The 16813-nt window shown below is 53.0% G+C and overlaps 1 protein-coding gene across 5 annotated transcripts in view; it reads right to left on the minus strand.

The window, feature by feature from the left end:
• BCL11B (BCL11 transcription factor B) overlaps positions 1-16813 on the minus strand; it is a gene marked incomplete at both ends in the record, with an annotated part of 89467 nt that overhangs the window by 45012 nt on the left and 27642 nt on the right. For 2 of the 5 annotated variants that reach the window (XM_080807367.1, XM_080807368.1), the window contains one exon: positions 4524-4736. The exons of the other annotated variants lie outside the window; for them this stretch is intronic. In XM_080807367.1, the coding sequence (XP_080663493.1) occupies positions 4524-4736 (213 nt within the window). The remainder of the gene's footprint in view (positions 1-4523; positions 4737-16813) is intronic. 5 annotated transcript variants of the gene reach the window in all.

Consider the following 16813-nt stretch of genomic DNA (forward strand, 5'->3'; position numbering starts at 1 on the left):
TCCCTTAGTCAGGAAAGGAGGCACCTGGGTTCTAAAGACAGGTGGTCCAGCGCCGCCTCTGCAACGGTGTGATCCCCAAAAGCAGGCAGACACTGAGTAGAATCCACTGAACAGGCATGCGAGAATCACCCATGGGTGGTAAATGCCCGACCACCAGCCCCCTTGGCAATGTAGACATCGCGAGGTGTACAGATGACTCTTTAAATTTTTAATGACTCTCCTGAGAGCGCTTTTCCTCCAGTGAGCCAACCCCCACTGGCACTGGAACCTGGTCAGCCCCGAAAGACTCACAGCAAACACGACTTTGCCGAGGGAATCAAGGGAGCACGTCTCGAGCCTTCCCCAGACCAAGGGCTTCTGTCCACACACGTTCATCCACACTCAGTTCGCTTCTTCCCCTGCCCATACTCACCCCTCCCTCCAGAGTCTCCACGGAGGCTCTCATGCCCTACTGGGGAGCCCCTGCATCTCGGGCAGCATCACCCTTTGGCTTCCCGCTGATCCTCCAGTGTTAATCAAACCCAGTTCAGAATGAAACTACAGCGTGCTTCTTGTTCTGGTATGAAATGTGCAAAGCACAGACCATATCATTAACATAAAACTTCCAGAAATAAGGCCACTTTCCAGACAGACTGTATTAATTGCATCAAGCTTCTACAGCTGGGGTGGTCTAATCCACAGTGTCCCATTGGATGGCTCCGGTTATAAAAACCAACACAAACGAACACTGGGATATAATTGAAGGAGGAGAACACGATAGATTCTACTGTTACACCCTACTATTTACTTACAGGTATTCTTTTATCTTTATTGTCCCTTTAACCCATGCCAAGAAACCCCAGACTAGTTAAATAACACAGCAAGCAATTTCAGTAGAAAAGTAAATTGAATTTAACTTTACAAGATTGCCCTGTGATTTCAGCATCTACTAATGACTGCAACTGACTCCTTCTATTAAATCCAAACACTTCCACTTCCCCGAGCTGGGATCCTGTGTGTTCTTGCGTGAGACCTTGAACTTCACCGAGCACATGTATTAATCACGGGAGCTGATGACCATTTGTGGCTTTTAAATATGCAATGAAGTTTCTAGGTTTCTTTTCCACCTCACAATGCTGGTACCTGATCTGAGCCAGCCAAGAGGCTAAATGCGTTTAAGAATGGAACCTGGAGATCCAGCCTGATGTAAAATTTCAGACACGTAACCGTGTCTTCTGCACAAGCAAGAGTCAGAACTTCTATAGGGCTCACTCAGCATGAGGCTCGGGTCACAGAACCTGGCGATATATAACCTCATTCGATCCTCAAAACAAGCTTTCAAGGCATGAACTATCACCGCTCCCATTTTATAGGTGGAAAAACTGAGGAACAGGGAGGAAAACGGCTTGCCCAAGGTCACAAAACCATTCAGAACAGCACCCTTCACTCGGGCAGGGGATGTTGACAGTCATGGAAACCCTGGAAGGGGAAACGGTTCAGAGGAGCTTTCCAAGACCCAGATGTTTCCGAACCGGCCTCCGAACACCCCACGCCTACTCTGGGGACCTGAGCCAAGTCACGTGCCCAGTCATCCACAGCAGCCAGTAACTGAAACACATCAACATCATCTGTTCTAGAAGTCAAATGCGAAGCCTCATTTTTAAACATCACGTATGTATCACATGATACACACGTCCGAGGGAGAACAGCTCCTTCAAGGTCACCAGCCAGGTGGAGTGAGGGCCAGGACCACAGCCAAGCTTCTCCACTCCACCGGTGCCCGGGAAAGGTCCCTACATGAAATTTCTCAGGGAAGAAACTTCAGTTTCCAGGAACGCCCAGACTCAAAGCCCTCCCAATATCTCAGCAGGGTCAAAAAGCAAAGAAGAGCCCCTCCCCAGTCCCTCCTCCCCACCATGACCATCAGGAGGTTGGCGGTGGAGGGCCCGGGAGGCAGGGCTGTTGGGGACACCGCCAGCCAGAGCGGGACACAAACACACACACAAACCTGTGTGGCTTGCTCCCCCATAAAATCACATCATTCTATAAATAATTGTGAATGCCTTCACGGGCACGCAATTAACCTGTGTGAAACACGGTTACTCCGGGGTTTTCCATATTAATTTGAAGAGATAGGTTCAGTGCATCCTGATCTGAAAAGAGACAAAACAAAGTAAGGATGGCGGCCCCTCTCCGTCTTTACAGAGGACTGCTTCTTCCTAACGGGTTACTGCGAATTCAATGACTCCATTCCAACTACTAATTAAACAGGCACTAAAAACACTTCAGCAAACAGCCCAGTGCCAGGGACAGAAGCCACAAAGGGACAAAAACCTCCGGAACAGGGTATCTTCAGGTACGGAAACTGATCGGAAAGCGTGGGGCAGGCAAATTAACGGGGATCCAACAGTGAAAAAGGACAGCACCAGAAATCACGGCCCGGCGCCACAGGCCCAAGAGCCGGTCTCCAAGGAAGGTTGGGAAGGGTGGTCTCAGAGACCCCAAGAACAGACCCCACCCTGCCTTGATGCCCTCTCTGGGCACTAACATGCATTTGGGGGCTGCTCACAGACTCTATGCCCTCATAGCGTCAAGTTCTAAAACCTCAGAGGGCCTCTAAACCAGATGAGCCAATGCGAGAGGCGAAGCAGGTTTCAGATGACCAGCCAGGTCAAACCCACCTCTGCCCTTCCATCCCCTTCCAAGAATCGTCTCCGCAGGTCCCCATTCCTGCTCTCCCCGTCTCCACCCCTGCAAGCTGTGGGAGGGCCAGACCCACTGTGCCTGACCCCACCTTGGTTTGCACAGCGCCAAAGTCATACAAGAATGACTGAATGTGGGCTATGAGAACTCCCCACCTCCAAGCCTCACTTTCTCATCTGCAAAGTGGGGAGAAGAGAACCTACCTCCTAAGGTCACTATGGGAATTAAATTCAAGAATGCACACCAAAAGCCCTGTGCAATCCTGCACACGGGATAGGCCCTCCACATGTGGTCCCTTGAAGGAAGGGGGTGGCGCTGTGGCTGAGGGCAAGCAAGGGAGGACATGTGGCTACCAGAGCCAACAGAGGGTTAAGTGAAGGCCCGGGCGCACCTCTGCCAGGGGGAATCATGTTTCTGTACCACAGAACTTGCCTGAGTCTAGTCAGAAACCCTCAGGCTGATCGTTGAGAGCACGACCCCCCCAGGCGGCGGCAGGGGGCTGCAGAACTCATTACAGGAAGCTCTGAGAGCAGGGCAAAGCACCCCGATGAAGTAGGCACCCCTCACTCAGCAAGCAGACATCACAGTGCAGCCCTACAGAGCTGGGATGGGAGCTCCGGTCACTCCAGGCGCCCGGGCAGCCCAGGGCAGGGAGCCGGCCGCTTTGCTGGTGGGGCCAACTCCTTCCTGGACAGTTTTAGTCTTTGCTTTGTGCATTCAAGGCGTGAGCCCAGGACTATGATGCCACCATACACCACAGCGGGAGCTGCTGAAGGCCGCAGGCCACCTGACCAGCAGGAAGGCCTGCGAGGCTCTGGCCCCCCGCAGAGCTGAGGGTCTCTACCAGGGACCGTCCCTCGGGACAGCTTCAATTAAAGCAAAACCTGCCCCAGAAAAATAGTTTTCCCTTCACTACCCAAATCAAAAGAGAGCCTGCAACGGGCCCAGTGACAAAGCTGGGACAAACTGAATGGGCTCCAGCCCTACACAGCCCCCCACCTCTTTTCCTGACCGCGGCCAGAAACCAGACCTGGGGCCCTCATCCCCACCTGTGTCTATGTCAGCATCCCAGCACCAGGCCCTCAGGGGGAGAGGCTGGGATGGGAGGCCTGTGCCCACAACTCCAGGGACCCCGAGCCCCAGCAGGAGTTGGGTTGTTTTGGGGGAGAGAGGTGGGGGGCGTTGTGCGGTGGCTGCCCATGCGTCCGCCTGTACGAAGGCCAGCCACGCAGACCTGCCAGGGGGCACACAGTGGGGACGCGCATGGCCCCAGCCCACAGGCACCCCACAAGGCTTCACCCCCTCCCATGGCCACAGCTGAAAGTCTCCTTCAGAGCGACTCTTTTTGTTTCAATGTTAATAGGCAACACATTCTGGCAAAGAGAAACTTGGCATTGTGGACTGCTCCAGCGATGTGCACAAGCAGCCGGGGAGTCTCCCCCCAGTGCTGTCTGCAGGGTGGGGGGCAGTGACTGGGGCGGGGAGGAGACGGCAGTGGTGAGGGCAGGAGAAAACTTCAGATGTTAAGTGTTATCCAATCAAGCTTTAGCCAAACAGCCCAAAGACATGAACTCTGGAAGCTGCAGGAATGCATTCTGGGAGTGAGACACTCAGAACGGGCAGAGGTGTTGGGGGACCTCCTGACCAATGGGGACAGGGGCACAATGACGTGCTTCCCCACTTCCCCTGCGCCCCCCAAAATGCCTTTAGGGGTGGGACTGCACATCCTCCCTGGGGCCCCACCTTGCCCGGCCCACCTGGGAGAGGCAGCTGCCAGCCTGGCCCAGGGCACACCCCGCCATCCCTGGGAGCCCGCCCTCCCCACCGCGGCCGTCTGTTACCTGACAACTGACACTGGCATCCAAAGGGAGCCTCCGTCTGACCCTCACCCTGAGTCCCGTCACCCGAGACCGGGCGCGCGCTGCAGCACGGCAGGGGGAAGCAGGGCGGCAGAGCGCCCAGGGTGCGCAGAGGTGGAGTGATCACGGATGAGTGAGGGTGGGAGGAGGCAGCTATGGGGGCCGTCGCTGGCAGCTGGGCAGGCCTGCACGGCCCTGGAGAAAAAACAATAAAAAAGACTGGTCAGTCGGGCCCTGGACCATACAAGGGACCCGGGGTGTGGGACAGGGGCCCGGGGCAGAGGGCTGCAGGCCACCCTTCCAGAAAGGGAGGCCCCGGGGTGCCTGGCCCTGCAGGAAGGCGACCAGGCACAGGCAGGGTGCAAGAGGCCAGGGAAGTGGGTGGGGGGCCTCGTGGACTCCTCCTTCCACAGCTGCCAGGATGGGCTGTCTTGGGACCAGACTCCCATCCCTGGGGGGCCCAAAAGAGGTTGTCAGAGCCCTTGTACCTGGGAAGCCCCCCCACCCACCACGTGGAGGCTTCTGGAGGGTTCCGGAGCTGGCTCCCTTTGGGGATTCATTCCCAAAAACCTGGGCCACCCCCCTCTGGAGGAGTTGGGAAGCTCCAAGCCACCACTGTCTGCTATATCAGGACAGGCTGCTGGTACAGGCCGTGGACACCTCAGTCTACCTCTGAGCACCTGGGCACTGGTTAACCTGCGGGCCTGGAGGATGGCCAGCTGGTGTCTCTCTCCAGCCCACGGTCATCCGCAGCAGCCTGAGCTTCAAGCACACAGCACACAAGCCCCAAGGCCATTCAGAAGGCTTTGAACGCCACCCCCCCCCACCCCCAAGAAAATCCTGGCACTGCCCAGCACCCGTCCTCATGCCTCAGGCCTGCTGGGGGCGCCTCCCCCATCTGACAGCCAGGACGCAGGGCCAGGAGCTCTCTTGCCTCTGCCCTGCCCCATGGCTCGCCCCGACTCCCCGGCAAGGCCTGCGTTTGATTTGGCCGTTTATCTTAAATGGCTAAGAGACCACCAGGGCAAAAATCTGTGTGAAGCCCTTGCCAAAACCACAAGTGAAGAAGCCCAAATTCCCTGGGTAAATAATTGAGCGGGGAAGCATCAGAGAGACAAAAAGAAAACACCAACAAGATGAGGGCAGCTGGGCCCCCGGCCGGCTCTGCCAAGGAGGCCACCCGACGCCGCTCACCATCCCACACGGGCCTGCAGGGAGGGGGTCTGCCCACCTCGGGGCCCCACATGGGATTCCCCCACCCAGGAGAGCCACAGGGTACCACGAACCCACTTCCAGCCAGGATCCTGCCAGACCCCCTCCTGAGTGAGCCTTCCAACATGCCCAGGACACAGGGCCTGGGAGACCCACTGCACAGACCAGCAAACTGATGACGGGCCCCCTGGCTCCAGAACCAGAGCTCGTCCGCTCCGGTGCCTGCTTCTACAAACCGCGTGCTATCCAGGGCCTTTGAGAAGGCCTGCAAATGTCCTGCCGAGACGCCAAAGCCACGTGGACTCCTAAAGACCTGGTACGAGGCAAGGCTCAGGGCCTGGGGCATGGCCGAGCCCATGACAGACCCAGTAGGTAGGGCGTGGCCAATGACGTCATGCCGCTCCATCCACAGACTCAGTGCTGGCCTCCATGTAAAGTCGGCACCTGAGGCCAGGTTCTCCCACCTCCTCCCGGAAGCCTGCCCTGGCCAGTCCTCACCTAAGCCCCTGCCCCAGCACCGGACACTGCACGTGCCATCCTGTCTGCCTCCCCCTGCCTTCACACCACAGAAGGCTCCCAACACGGCTTTGCACCAAGCACCTAGCACAGCACCACAACAGGCCAATGCCTCACTCAGCTGAGAAAACCAGCCCCCATCCCACAGAGGCTACTGAGGCTCACAGAGATCTGGGACTTGAACCCAGTTGAGTCTCCAAAGCCTGGATATGCCGTGCCTCTCCCTCGGCCTGCAGCTAGGGTGGAGTGACCAGGGTCCCCTGGGATGCTGAGGAAAAGGGCCATGTGGGGTGAAGGGAAGCCAGAGGGTCCTTGGGCTCACTTGGGCCATGGACAGACAGAAAAGAGCAAATCCAGGCCCCCGGGTTCTGGCTGAAACCATGACACAGACACGACCATTTACCATGGCTGAGTAAGAGAGACAGGAGTGCCCAGGACTGCCCAAGTAGAAAGGGAGCAGAACCTGGGTCACCAAGGTTGGGAGAAAGGACCTAAGGGCAGGTCCAGCCATACCTCTCTCCTTCTAGAAAGGTCAGGCTTAGACCAGAGTCTTTAAAGGCAAAGTCATGACCCCACTTACATAGGGATGCAGGGCCAAGATGCCCCCTGGAGGGGCTTCCATATGCCCCATCAAGAATTCCAACCTCACTGAAGACCACCTATTCCAAGGGCTAGCTCAATGGAGACAGGGGAGGGGACAACGAGAGCGAGCGGCTTCTAATCCAAGCTGCCCACAGAGAACACTCCGGTTGCACTCAGAAGACCCCTGCCCCAGGGGATTCCGCTGGGGGAATCCCTCTTCCCAGCCCCAGCAGCTTAACTCAAGGGTGAACTCCAGAAAAGCCTCTCCTGAAGCTAGAGTAAACACAGAAGGCAATGCTAGAAGTCACCCACTGTTTGACCACAGGAAATGTCCAGAGTTGGCAAGTCCACAGAGACAGGAGAAGGTAGACAAGTGGTTTCAGAGGCCGGGGGTAGGGGAGTGAAGGCTAAGGGGGACACGGTTTCTTCCTGGGGCCGTGAGAATGTTCTAGAATTAGACAGTGGTGGTGATGGTTGCACAACATTGTGAAGACACCCAAAACATGGGGCGCCTGGGTGGCTCAGTCGCTAAGCATCTGCCTTTGGCTCAGGTCATGATCCCAGTGTCCTGGGATCGAGCCCCCGCATCAGGCTCCCTGCACAGCAAGAAGCCTGCTTCTCCCTCTCCCTCTGCTGCTCCCTCCTGCTTGTGCGTGCTCTCTCTCTCTCTCAAATAAATAAAATCTTAAAACAAACAAACAAACACCCAAAACCACTAACTGTCCACCTTAAAGTGATTAAAAGGACAAAGTCCAAGGTGAGGACTGTCTGGCCTCAGCACCCATTCCAGGCCACCTCCCAAGCCCTTGCCCACCCTCCAGGGAGGAGGCCTGCACTCAAGCACAGGCAGGAAATCCAGAACACACTCGACAGAGCCCTCGAGGCCTGGTGACAACAGACTGACACACACAGAGGAAGTCGGAGCTCAGACTCAGGCCTGGAGCAGAGGCCTGGGCCCAATCCCCTCTGCCATTTCTTGGCCATGTGACTCAGGGTGAGTCACTCGCTCAGAGCCCCGCCCTTAAAGGAAGGTCAGGACAAGCCTGGCCAGAGCCTGGCTTCCAGTGAACACTCACCGAATGGCCACTACCGTCCATTTATTTTCCACTCTGGAACCATTTGTGCCCCCCCCAAACCCCAGCCTGGCAGGGAACATTTGTTGGGTGCCGTGGGCTGCAGAAGGCACGCAACAAAGCCCCGCAAGACACTCTTTTTAAAAGGGTTTCTTACGCGGCCTAGTTGGGTCCCCTCTGGAACTGGAACAGCACCCAAGGTATGCGGCAGAGGGACACCAAGACGCCACCTCAGCTTTATGCAGGATCCAGGCGGCTTAAACATAAACCCTGGCTGGCCCGACTCCTTACCGTGGAAGCTGGCTTTCATGAGGGGGAAAGAGACAATGAGCACATAGATCCTATCATTTAAGGCCAGGAGCCTTTCCAGGAGTAGGTGCTATGACCCTTCCCCCCCACCAGTGAACGAAACTGAGGCTGGCAGGGGTTAGAACATTGCTCTAGGCCACCTGTACAAAGAGGCACAAAAGAGTCCAAAAATAAGATCCCTAACATGTTTCTTAAGCCCCAAATCAGGGTACAGGGCAGTTTTTACTGCCTCCATGCTGAGGGTGTCTGGAACCTGTCTCCCTTCCAGAGGGGCCCCGCAGATGTTCCTGCTTCATCCTCACACATGCGCACTACCCCGAGGGCACGCCCACACCCACCGGAGTATAGACACAAAAAACTGCGCCTGGAAAAACCCCAGCCTGGCGGTGAGGGGAACATGCACCCTTCCCAGAGCTGGGTCCTCGGGCGCCCCTCCCGCAGGGGAGGGTTATGGGTTCTGAGCTGGCGAGAGGAGCTCTGGAGTACACTGTACTGAAGATGTAGATTTTTCTCCCTACTGGTGCTTTTCAATTGATACATTTTTTAAGCCAAGAACTCCTACTGATAGTGCAAAAATGAGTCATAGATCAAGGAGGGAGACAGACAGGGAGCGAGCGCTTGTGAGTGAGGGCCACTGGCAAGGAAACCTGACAATCCCCGCGCCCCCTCCCCCCATGCCAAGACATTAATTCTCACAAGTCGGAGAAAATTACTATGCATGAATGCAAAAAGCATGATCAGGAGTAATTAACATGGCTTCATATGCAAATTTTATTAATGCAGAAGTACAAAGTCATTATGCAAATGAAACTTACGTCAACTCTCTTGACAAATATTCATCTCTGAGGCTCAAGTTTCTCCCTTTTTATTTATTTATTTAATTCTTCTCTCCCCCACCCTTTTTTCCCGGGTCCTTTTTTTTTTTTAAGAGGGTGGGGGGGGTGGGTTAGTGCTGGTGACCGCTTCAGCAGCAGCAAGCCATGAGGACTGTTTGACAAGTTTGCAAAGTTGTTTTTCAACCAGAGAAATTTATTCTTGCATTGTTGATTTTTTTTTTTTTTTGGTTGTTGGCAGGTACAAGACAGCTCATAGGAGAAGAGGAAAAAATAAAAAAAATTAAAAAATTAAAAAAGCTCTGGGCAGCAGGCAGCCAATCAAAACGCCAGAGCCTGTAATGAGGGCGATTGATGGCTGTTTGGCTTTTACTGCAGGGTAATGAACTAGAATCCAGTCTGAGGAGGGGGGAAATATGAATATTCATGAGACTGTGCTCCTGCCTTTGATGATTAAAGAAATTTTTAATATTCAAATAAGCGCTTGCCAAGTGATTAACAAAGAACATGCACGCAGAAATATGGAAATGGGAGCCGGGAAAGATTTGAGAGGCGAACAGACTGCTGGAAAGGCAGCCCCAAATTTCATAAACAAGATCGGCAGATAACCCAATTCGCACACGGGCAAATAAAAACATTTCTTTCGGATCGCTTAAATATTTTGCCAGCTACTTTGTCTTAAGGATGATAAAAATGCTATGTATTAAGGGGGGGAGAGACAGAGAGAGAGGAACCGCATGAAGTCAGATACACTGCTCGTGCTTAAGAATCTATCCCAATTCTAGCCCCCCTCCCCCAAGCCCGAGGGGAAATCAGGACTCTTTTTCCGGTTTGTTAGAGAGAGGGGATGGAGGGAAGCCAGCTCAGACTTGAAAACTCAGGGCTGGGGGTTCTGGTCATGTCACTTCTAGGCTGACCTACGGCCCAAAGACAGGGGACTAGGCTGCCTTTGCGGGGCAGGAGGTGGTGACTTGAGCCCTCCAACCTAGAGAGCTCAGGGCCTCCTCTGGACTCAGGCCCCAGTCAAAACACTGAAAGACGGGGGCCACAGGGAATAAAGGGGGCACACACATCTCGATAAGTTGAAAGGCCTCAGATTTCCACATGGGGCCTGGCCCGAGCATCCTCGGGGCCACGGAGGAGGGGTCCCAACAATCCCACAGGCTTCATTAGCTGTGAGCTAGGGCCGCACGTTCATACTCTAACAGCTCCACCATGGGTTCACATTGAAGCACATAATAACAGTATTAGCTGATAAAACGATCCTGCAGTTAAAATACATCTAATTAGCAGCCGATGACATCCATTTTGGCAATTTCCTATTTGAAAGAAGTGGAGTGCCACCTTAAATGAGACAGGCAGTGGGTACTCACCCAACAAGACCTAGGCTTCCCACCATTTGTCTCTCTCTCTCTCTCCTTTTGGGGTGAAGGGGGGTGGCTGAGAAAGCAGGAATAGGGACGGATTCTAAGCAGTCTTCTTTGTTACTCAATTTCAGAACCGCACGGGTCTGGGGGAGGGGGCCCTCCGAAAATAAATTCCCTCACTCTACAGATACTATTTCATCTTCTTCATTTTTAATCACCAACGTCTGGTAACCAGCAAATGCCAGAACTTGTTTTTCATTTCATTATAAAATACAACATCATCATCATCGTCGTCGTCATCATAAACGAAACACAAAGGGAATCCAAGCCAAGACGTGAGCACCGTAAGTGACCATGAAAACTGCAAGGTCAGGACAGGTCCCCAAGATGGGCCAAGAGAGTTGGTGGGTGTGCAGCATGGCTTCCTCAGGGCACCAGAGCACTGGGGGCATTCCAGAAGTTCTCTGCGGGGAGCCGAGACTGCCAAGTCCCACCTCCCACTTCTGGATTCTCCTTCTAAGTCAGGCAAGTCTGAGCACCCGTCACGGGTCTCAGGTCCTTGCTGCAACAGGTTTGAGTTTGGGGGTGCACACGTTGGTGGCCTTTAAAAGAGCAACAAGAAGGGCCAGTGAGATCTCACAAAGGTTTGCACAGCTGTGTTTTAAGACATCCTTCAGGGCCATCACAGAGGGGCATAAAAACAAAACCCAGCCAGAGCCAGGCCTTTACTCAGGTTTCCTGCTGAAAACAGCAGCTCTTTCGGGGGCTGGGAGGGTGGGATTCCTTCCAGTGCAGGTAAGAAGGCCTGCCTGGCTTCCCCTGTCACTGCCCAGATGTGGCTGGACCTAGAGAGGGGTACTCTAGGGTGCCAGGCGGCAGGGAGAGGGGTGGGCTTGCCAAGGGCCTCCAAGAACATCTCTGGCCTTGAGGCCGGTCCAACAGCCGCTTCCCCGGTAACCATCCACAGACCCTCACCCACCATCACAGCCCTTTGGGGCCACCGGGGCACCAAGAAGCCTTGGCCACATAGAGGAGGCCAGAACCGCGTCCCTTCCAGCACCCTGGAAGGCCACCTTCCGCCTCGCGCCTCCCCCTTCGTGCACTCCTGAGATCTGTCACAGTGAACCACCACTTCAACTATTTTTGCTCCCCAGCATGCTCCACATTTAATGCATCCCCGAAAGGAGAGAGGCAAGGCAAAGGAACAACTGTGTCCCCCCACATCACCAACGCTACCCAAACCAGTTTCCCTTCTTCCGCCAAGGCTTAGAAAGGGAACATCCACCCGGCCACGGCACCTTGCAGATAGAAGCAGGCCCATCCCATTGCCAGGTCCAAAAGCACCTGTTTCAATGGCTGCCAACCACAGTTTCCTCAAGATCCGAGCAGCTGAAGTACTCCGAGGCAGCACCCTGAGCCAAGGAGCGGTGAGGTTACATCACAGACTCCAAAACCTTCTAGGGCCCTTCCAAAAGGCCCAGGGAGGAAGCCCAGGAAATGTCAGGTGCTACTGGGGAGGAAGGATGTGTCTGAATCATATTCCGCCAGCTCTCCAGGGCAGGCTGACTGAGTGCTCGGGGCTGACCAGTCCACCCCCTAAGTGGGCATCTGCAGGGGAAAACGTGCAGCTTCAACTCTTCTGCTCATCATTTGGGGAATTCCCTGGAGCCTGCTCAGCCTCTGGAATGCAAATAAACCGCAATCGCTCGTCCTCTGGCCAAGACACTGAGGCCTATGCACCACGGCCTTGGGGGACACAGAGGAGCACAGAGATGAGTCCTCTGGGGTGACCTCAGCAGTCAGGGTCCACCAAATTGGGGCCCACGTTCCTGGAATGGACGGGCCTGGGGAAAACAGAAGGTGAAACCAGGTGCTTCACAAGTTAGAAAAATGTGCGCGTGCACATCTATTATACAAAAATTATACATATATGCGTACACACACATACACGCAAATATCAGCAATGTGGGCGCGTTCAAATGTCCGCACGCCTACCCCAGAATCTACAGAGGCCAAGGACAAACGGGAGTTGACAGATTCTCTGAATCTCACCAGTAAAAAGAGCTGGCCCATACCTAGCAGAGCAATTTCCCCCTTTTCCCCTGATTCAGGCTTTCTGATCAGAAGCTGGGTTTGGCTGCTGCAGTCTTCTGCAGTTTCTATCTTAGAATACAATTTATCCAAGATCCTTCCAACATTTTCTATCATGTTGCATCAGGAGCCACTAACAGTATAGGACACATAACTTCAGCAAGAACTCCAAACAGATAGTGCAGTCTATAAACTGAAGTCAGAAGCTGGCTAAGACTTAAGGATTCCAAACATGAACTTCATGGGCACTTGGGGTCAAGACTCTGTGCCCCTCTCCCAGAAGGCACGTCGTGGCCAGACTCCCATGACCACCTTGGCCAGATATCCCTTAGACACGTCTCCAGGGACACTCCCCATGGAGTGCATTAGTTTAGAGCTGGTAGGGCACAGGGATGGACCACCATGAGGACAGAAGCCATACGTCACATAAAGGAAATACAGCACTCTTCAGATCTGCTGCCTAAAAGCCTGAGTTTTAAACCAAGGACACGCCCCCCCCCCAAGCCCCTGTCAGCATCCACTGTGTCTGACATCTGAGGAATGACCTGGAAACCCTGGATCCTGACACTTGTTAAAAATCTGGTCCTCTATAGAATATGTTTAAAAACTGGTGAATTCAGAAAGTTGTGGTTTGAAAGCCCCGCAAACTCCAGCACCGGCTTTGGCTCAGCCCCCATGCAGAGAGCACAACACAGTGAATACAAGAGGGAGGTCTGAACTCCGAGGATCCCAGAGAACTGAAAATGAAAACCACGCAGCACAGCCAATAAAAAGAACATCGAGAAAACAGAGTGCCCAGGAAGGAGGTTATTGCCAACACTCAAGCCAGAGGCAGCAGGAAAAAGGACAGCAGTCCCAGGTGCAGATGGGGTTGTGGCTATGTGGGATGTGAGCAGCATCAACCTCTATCAATATGGGACCATAAAATCCCTACCTGCCCAGTAGGGGAATATGCAACCAAAGGCCAGGAGGGTGGGCTTCTTGGTTTTTAGATGGAAAGAAGTTTAACTTGGTCAGTAGGTGGAAGAAAGGAAGGAAGGAGGAAAGGAAAGAAAAGAAAGGAAAGAAGGGAGGAAGGAGAGGAAAGAAAGAAAATGAAGGAAGGAAGGAAGAAAAGGGGTCACTGCTCTAGCTCAAATGCATTTTGGGGTTTCAGTTGCATTGCTAGTGCTACATGCAACGGAGTGCTACTGTCATAATGAAAATATCCAGCTCTCTCCTGGCTTTTGTTGTTGACTGAGTCTTTTTTTTTCTCCTTTTTCATTCTTTTTACCTTCTACTAATGGACATACAGAACACTGAGGTGCGTTGCCTCGCATCACGCAAGAACAGAGTCTTTCCGTGGCCTCTTTATGTTTCCAAGCCAAGTCTGAAATGTCACTGACTAAAACACTGAGCAGGCCTGTAATTACTTTCAACAAAGTAGCTCCTTATAACAGAGTTTTCCGCATGTAGATGGCATGTAATATACATATTGTGAGCCTTCCTTTCAGCATGGGTAGCGCTTGACGGCTACAATCACAAATTTTCTTCTAAGGGAGCAGTTCTGACAGCCACCTTCTTCCTGAGTTTTTGACGTGAAATCCATTTTCATCTCCTAACACACCGACGGTGAGGTACAGTGTGTGCACAACAAAATTTGTAAAAATTAACACTTCGTGGGATTAATTGAATAAAGATTGTTAGCACATTAACACGGGGAGCGCTGCTCGGATTCAATCTAGCCGCGCTCCCGGGGCCGCTGCTACTGAAACAGGGCTTACATCAGCTGAGGTTTATACCGCTATTTAATGTAATTAAAGAAACCAGTGGCACAGTCCTCCACGGAAATATCATTTCTATTGCAGGGTATTCCCATTAGAAACTGGGGGAAGTCAGAGCACGCGGACTTTGATTTTGTTGTAATTTTTTTTTCCCCTTGGCTGTCTTTGAAACAGAGCCGATGTGCTGGGCCTCAGACGGAACCCGGTGCAGAAACCCCACAAAGATCGCCCAGGAAGATGAGCCCAGGCTCCTGGCAGGAGCACTCCGCATTTGTCTTTTGTTTGTTTGTTTTTGTTTTTGTTTTTGAAGCTGTTAAAAAATATATATATATATATTTTTAATCTGCTGTCTATATTCAGCTGTAATTCTCTGCCCAGCAAACACCAGCACATCGTGACAATGACTTTTCAGATACCAGCCCCCCCTCACCCCCCCAAACAAGGCTGTGGATAAAGACACGGAGGGAGGGAGGTGTCTTTTTTATATAAACAATGATGGTGTGGCCAGGATCCCAACGAGCTCCAGACCCGGATCGGGACTAGAATCTATCTAGCTGTGATCTCCGAGGAAGAGTGCAGAGCAGGCGCCCCTCAGGAGGCCTTGGAAATGAAGCACACAGAACCCACCAGAAAAAAAAGAGAGAAACAAAATCTTTACACCACATCATCCAAAATGGCAGAGAAAATTAAGTCTTGGGGCTGAAGGGAAGGGAGCCTGACTCAGCTCTCCCAGCCCTAGGCAGCCTCCCCTCGTCTGAAGGCTGCCTCTTGCCCTTGGAGCCGCCAAGTGCAAACAAAAGTGAGACCCATCTCTGAACCTGCTTAACGCGTGTCCCTGCACCACAGTGATGACTGCGTGGGCTTTGTTTTTCTTTTTTTTTTCTCTTCCCTAAGTGCATTTTTTTAATACTCTTCTTCTACATCCTAATTTCTTTGGGGGGAAGAAAAAAAAATCAGTGTCACTAAAAAAACGTCACTCTGTTTTGCAAAATCCAGCAGCTTCCTTGGCAGCGAGAGAGGCTGGCTGGCATTATCCCCTCATTTGACAAAACTACTATTTCTGGGCATGTGCTCAAAAACAGGTAGGAAGCAAATGCTGAGAAATAAGGAAGTAAAAACAGGCAACAGATTTTTCACTACCAAGAACGCCAAGCGTAAACACGATTTATTTAGCTGTGTTTAACGTGTCTGTCCTCCACGCAACAAGGAGCCCACTTGGGTTGAAGGGAGGGTGGGGAGGAGGGGACAGGAAGAGGGAGCAGGGGGACAAGGGGGACAGAGAGAAGAGGCTAACGGCTTTGTACAAGGACTTCCTGAACGGTTCTGTTCAGTTTTAGAAGAATCTTCTGCCCCCAAACACACGCATGTGTCAAAAGAAGGCAGTACTAATCGGCCGGTTAATTAACGAGCCGCCACTAACAAAGATAGAAGACCCAGATCATGCAAACAGTGTTTACTTGGGTGTCGCGTTATCTCCTTGCCCACTTCCCTTGCCTTTTTGCAAACCCTGGGGGCTGGCGGCTGGGACAGGCCCGGAGGCCCCTCAGGTTGGGGTGTTCGGAGCTTCGGAGTCCAGACACAGGGCGGGGGGGGGGGGGGGTAGAGTACAACTGCCCTCCCTGCCCAGCTCACATGGCCACGTGGAACTGACTGAGATCTGTATTCAATTAAGGAGCACCAGACAGCTTCTGGCTCCTTGCCTACACCAACGCAGGCTCTGGGTATCTGCTGTGCCCCCCACCCCACCCAGGCTCTAATGCCAGGGAACAAGGGCTCTATCAAGTCCCCTGTGGAGAAGGCAAAGTGCCACACTCCCCCACCCCCACCCCCAAACTCAAGCCTGAGGTTTGGGCCCTGCCAGGGTGAACCAACCAAATACACGAAGCAAGGATCTGTATTTTCTAACCAGCAAGACTAAACCGGAGGTTTCGGGCCCTGCCAGGGGTTATTCCTTTTAAAAATCTAACTCAGGTTTACTCAGCATTGGCTGGAAAAAAGGAACCAAGCCTCATCAAAAGGAAAGCAACACAAGAGGAAGATGGAGTCCCAAAAGGACAGTTGGGGCCTCCCGTTTCCCCCATGAAGGTGCCAGGTCAGAGCGGCCAGCTGTGCGCTCTGGGGGCCTAAATGCCCATTTTTTTAAAAAAATTATTTAATTTTTTATTTGACAGAGAGAGAATCACAAGTAGGCAGAGAGGCAGGCAGACAGGAAGGGAGAAGCAGGCTCCCCGCTGAGCAGAGAGCCCGACGTGGGGTTCGATCCCAGGACCCCGGGATCATGACCCGAGCCGAAGGCAGAGGCTTAACCCACTGAGCCACCCAGGCGCCCCCTAAATGCCCATTTTTGTTAGCTTTCAGAGGTGGCGGCCAAAAAAGGGGAGAATTTCCTCACCAGCCTGCACTGCACTGAGTTCCTTCCTCATCTGTGTCTAATAAGACTGTGCACTTAAAGGCAGCCTGCTGTATGCATTCCTCCCCACCCCCCAAAAGTCTACACCCCCTCTATCCAGCTCCTGTCTGGGGGCC

The sequence above is a fragment of the Martes martes genome (genome assembly GCF_963455335.1).
Source record: "Martes martes genome assembly, chromosome: 7".
In the NCBI taxonomy this organism is placed as follows: domain Eukaryota; kingdom Metazoa; phylum Chordata; class Mammalia; order Carnivora; family Mustelidae; genus Martes; species Martes martes.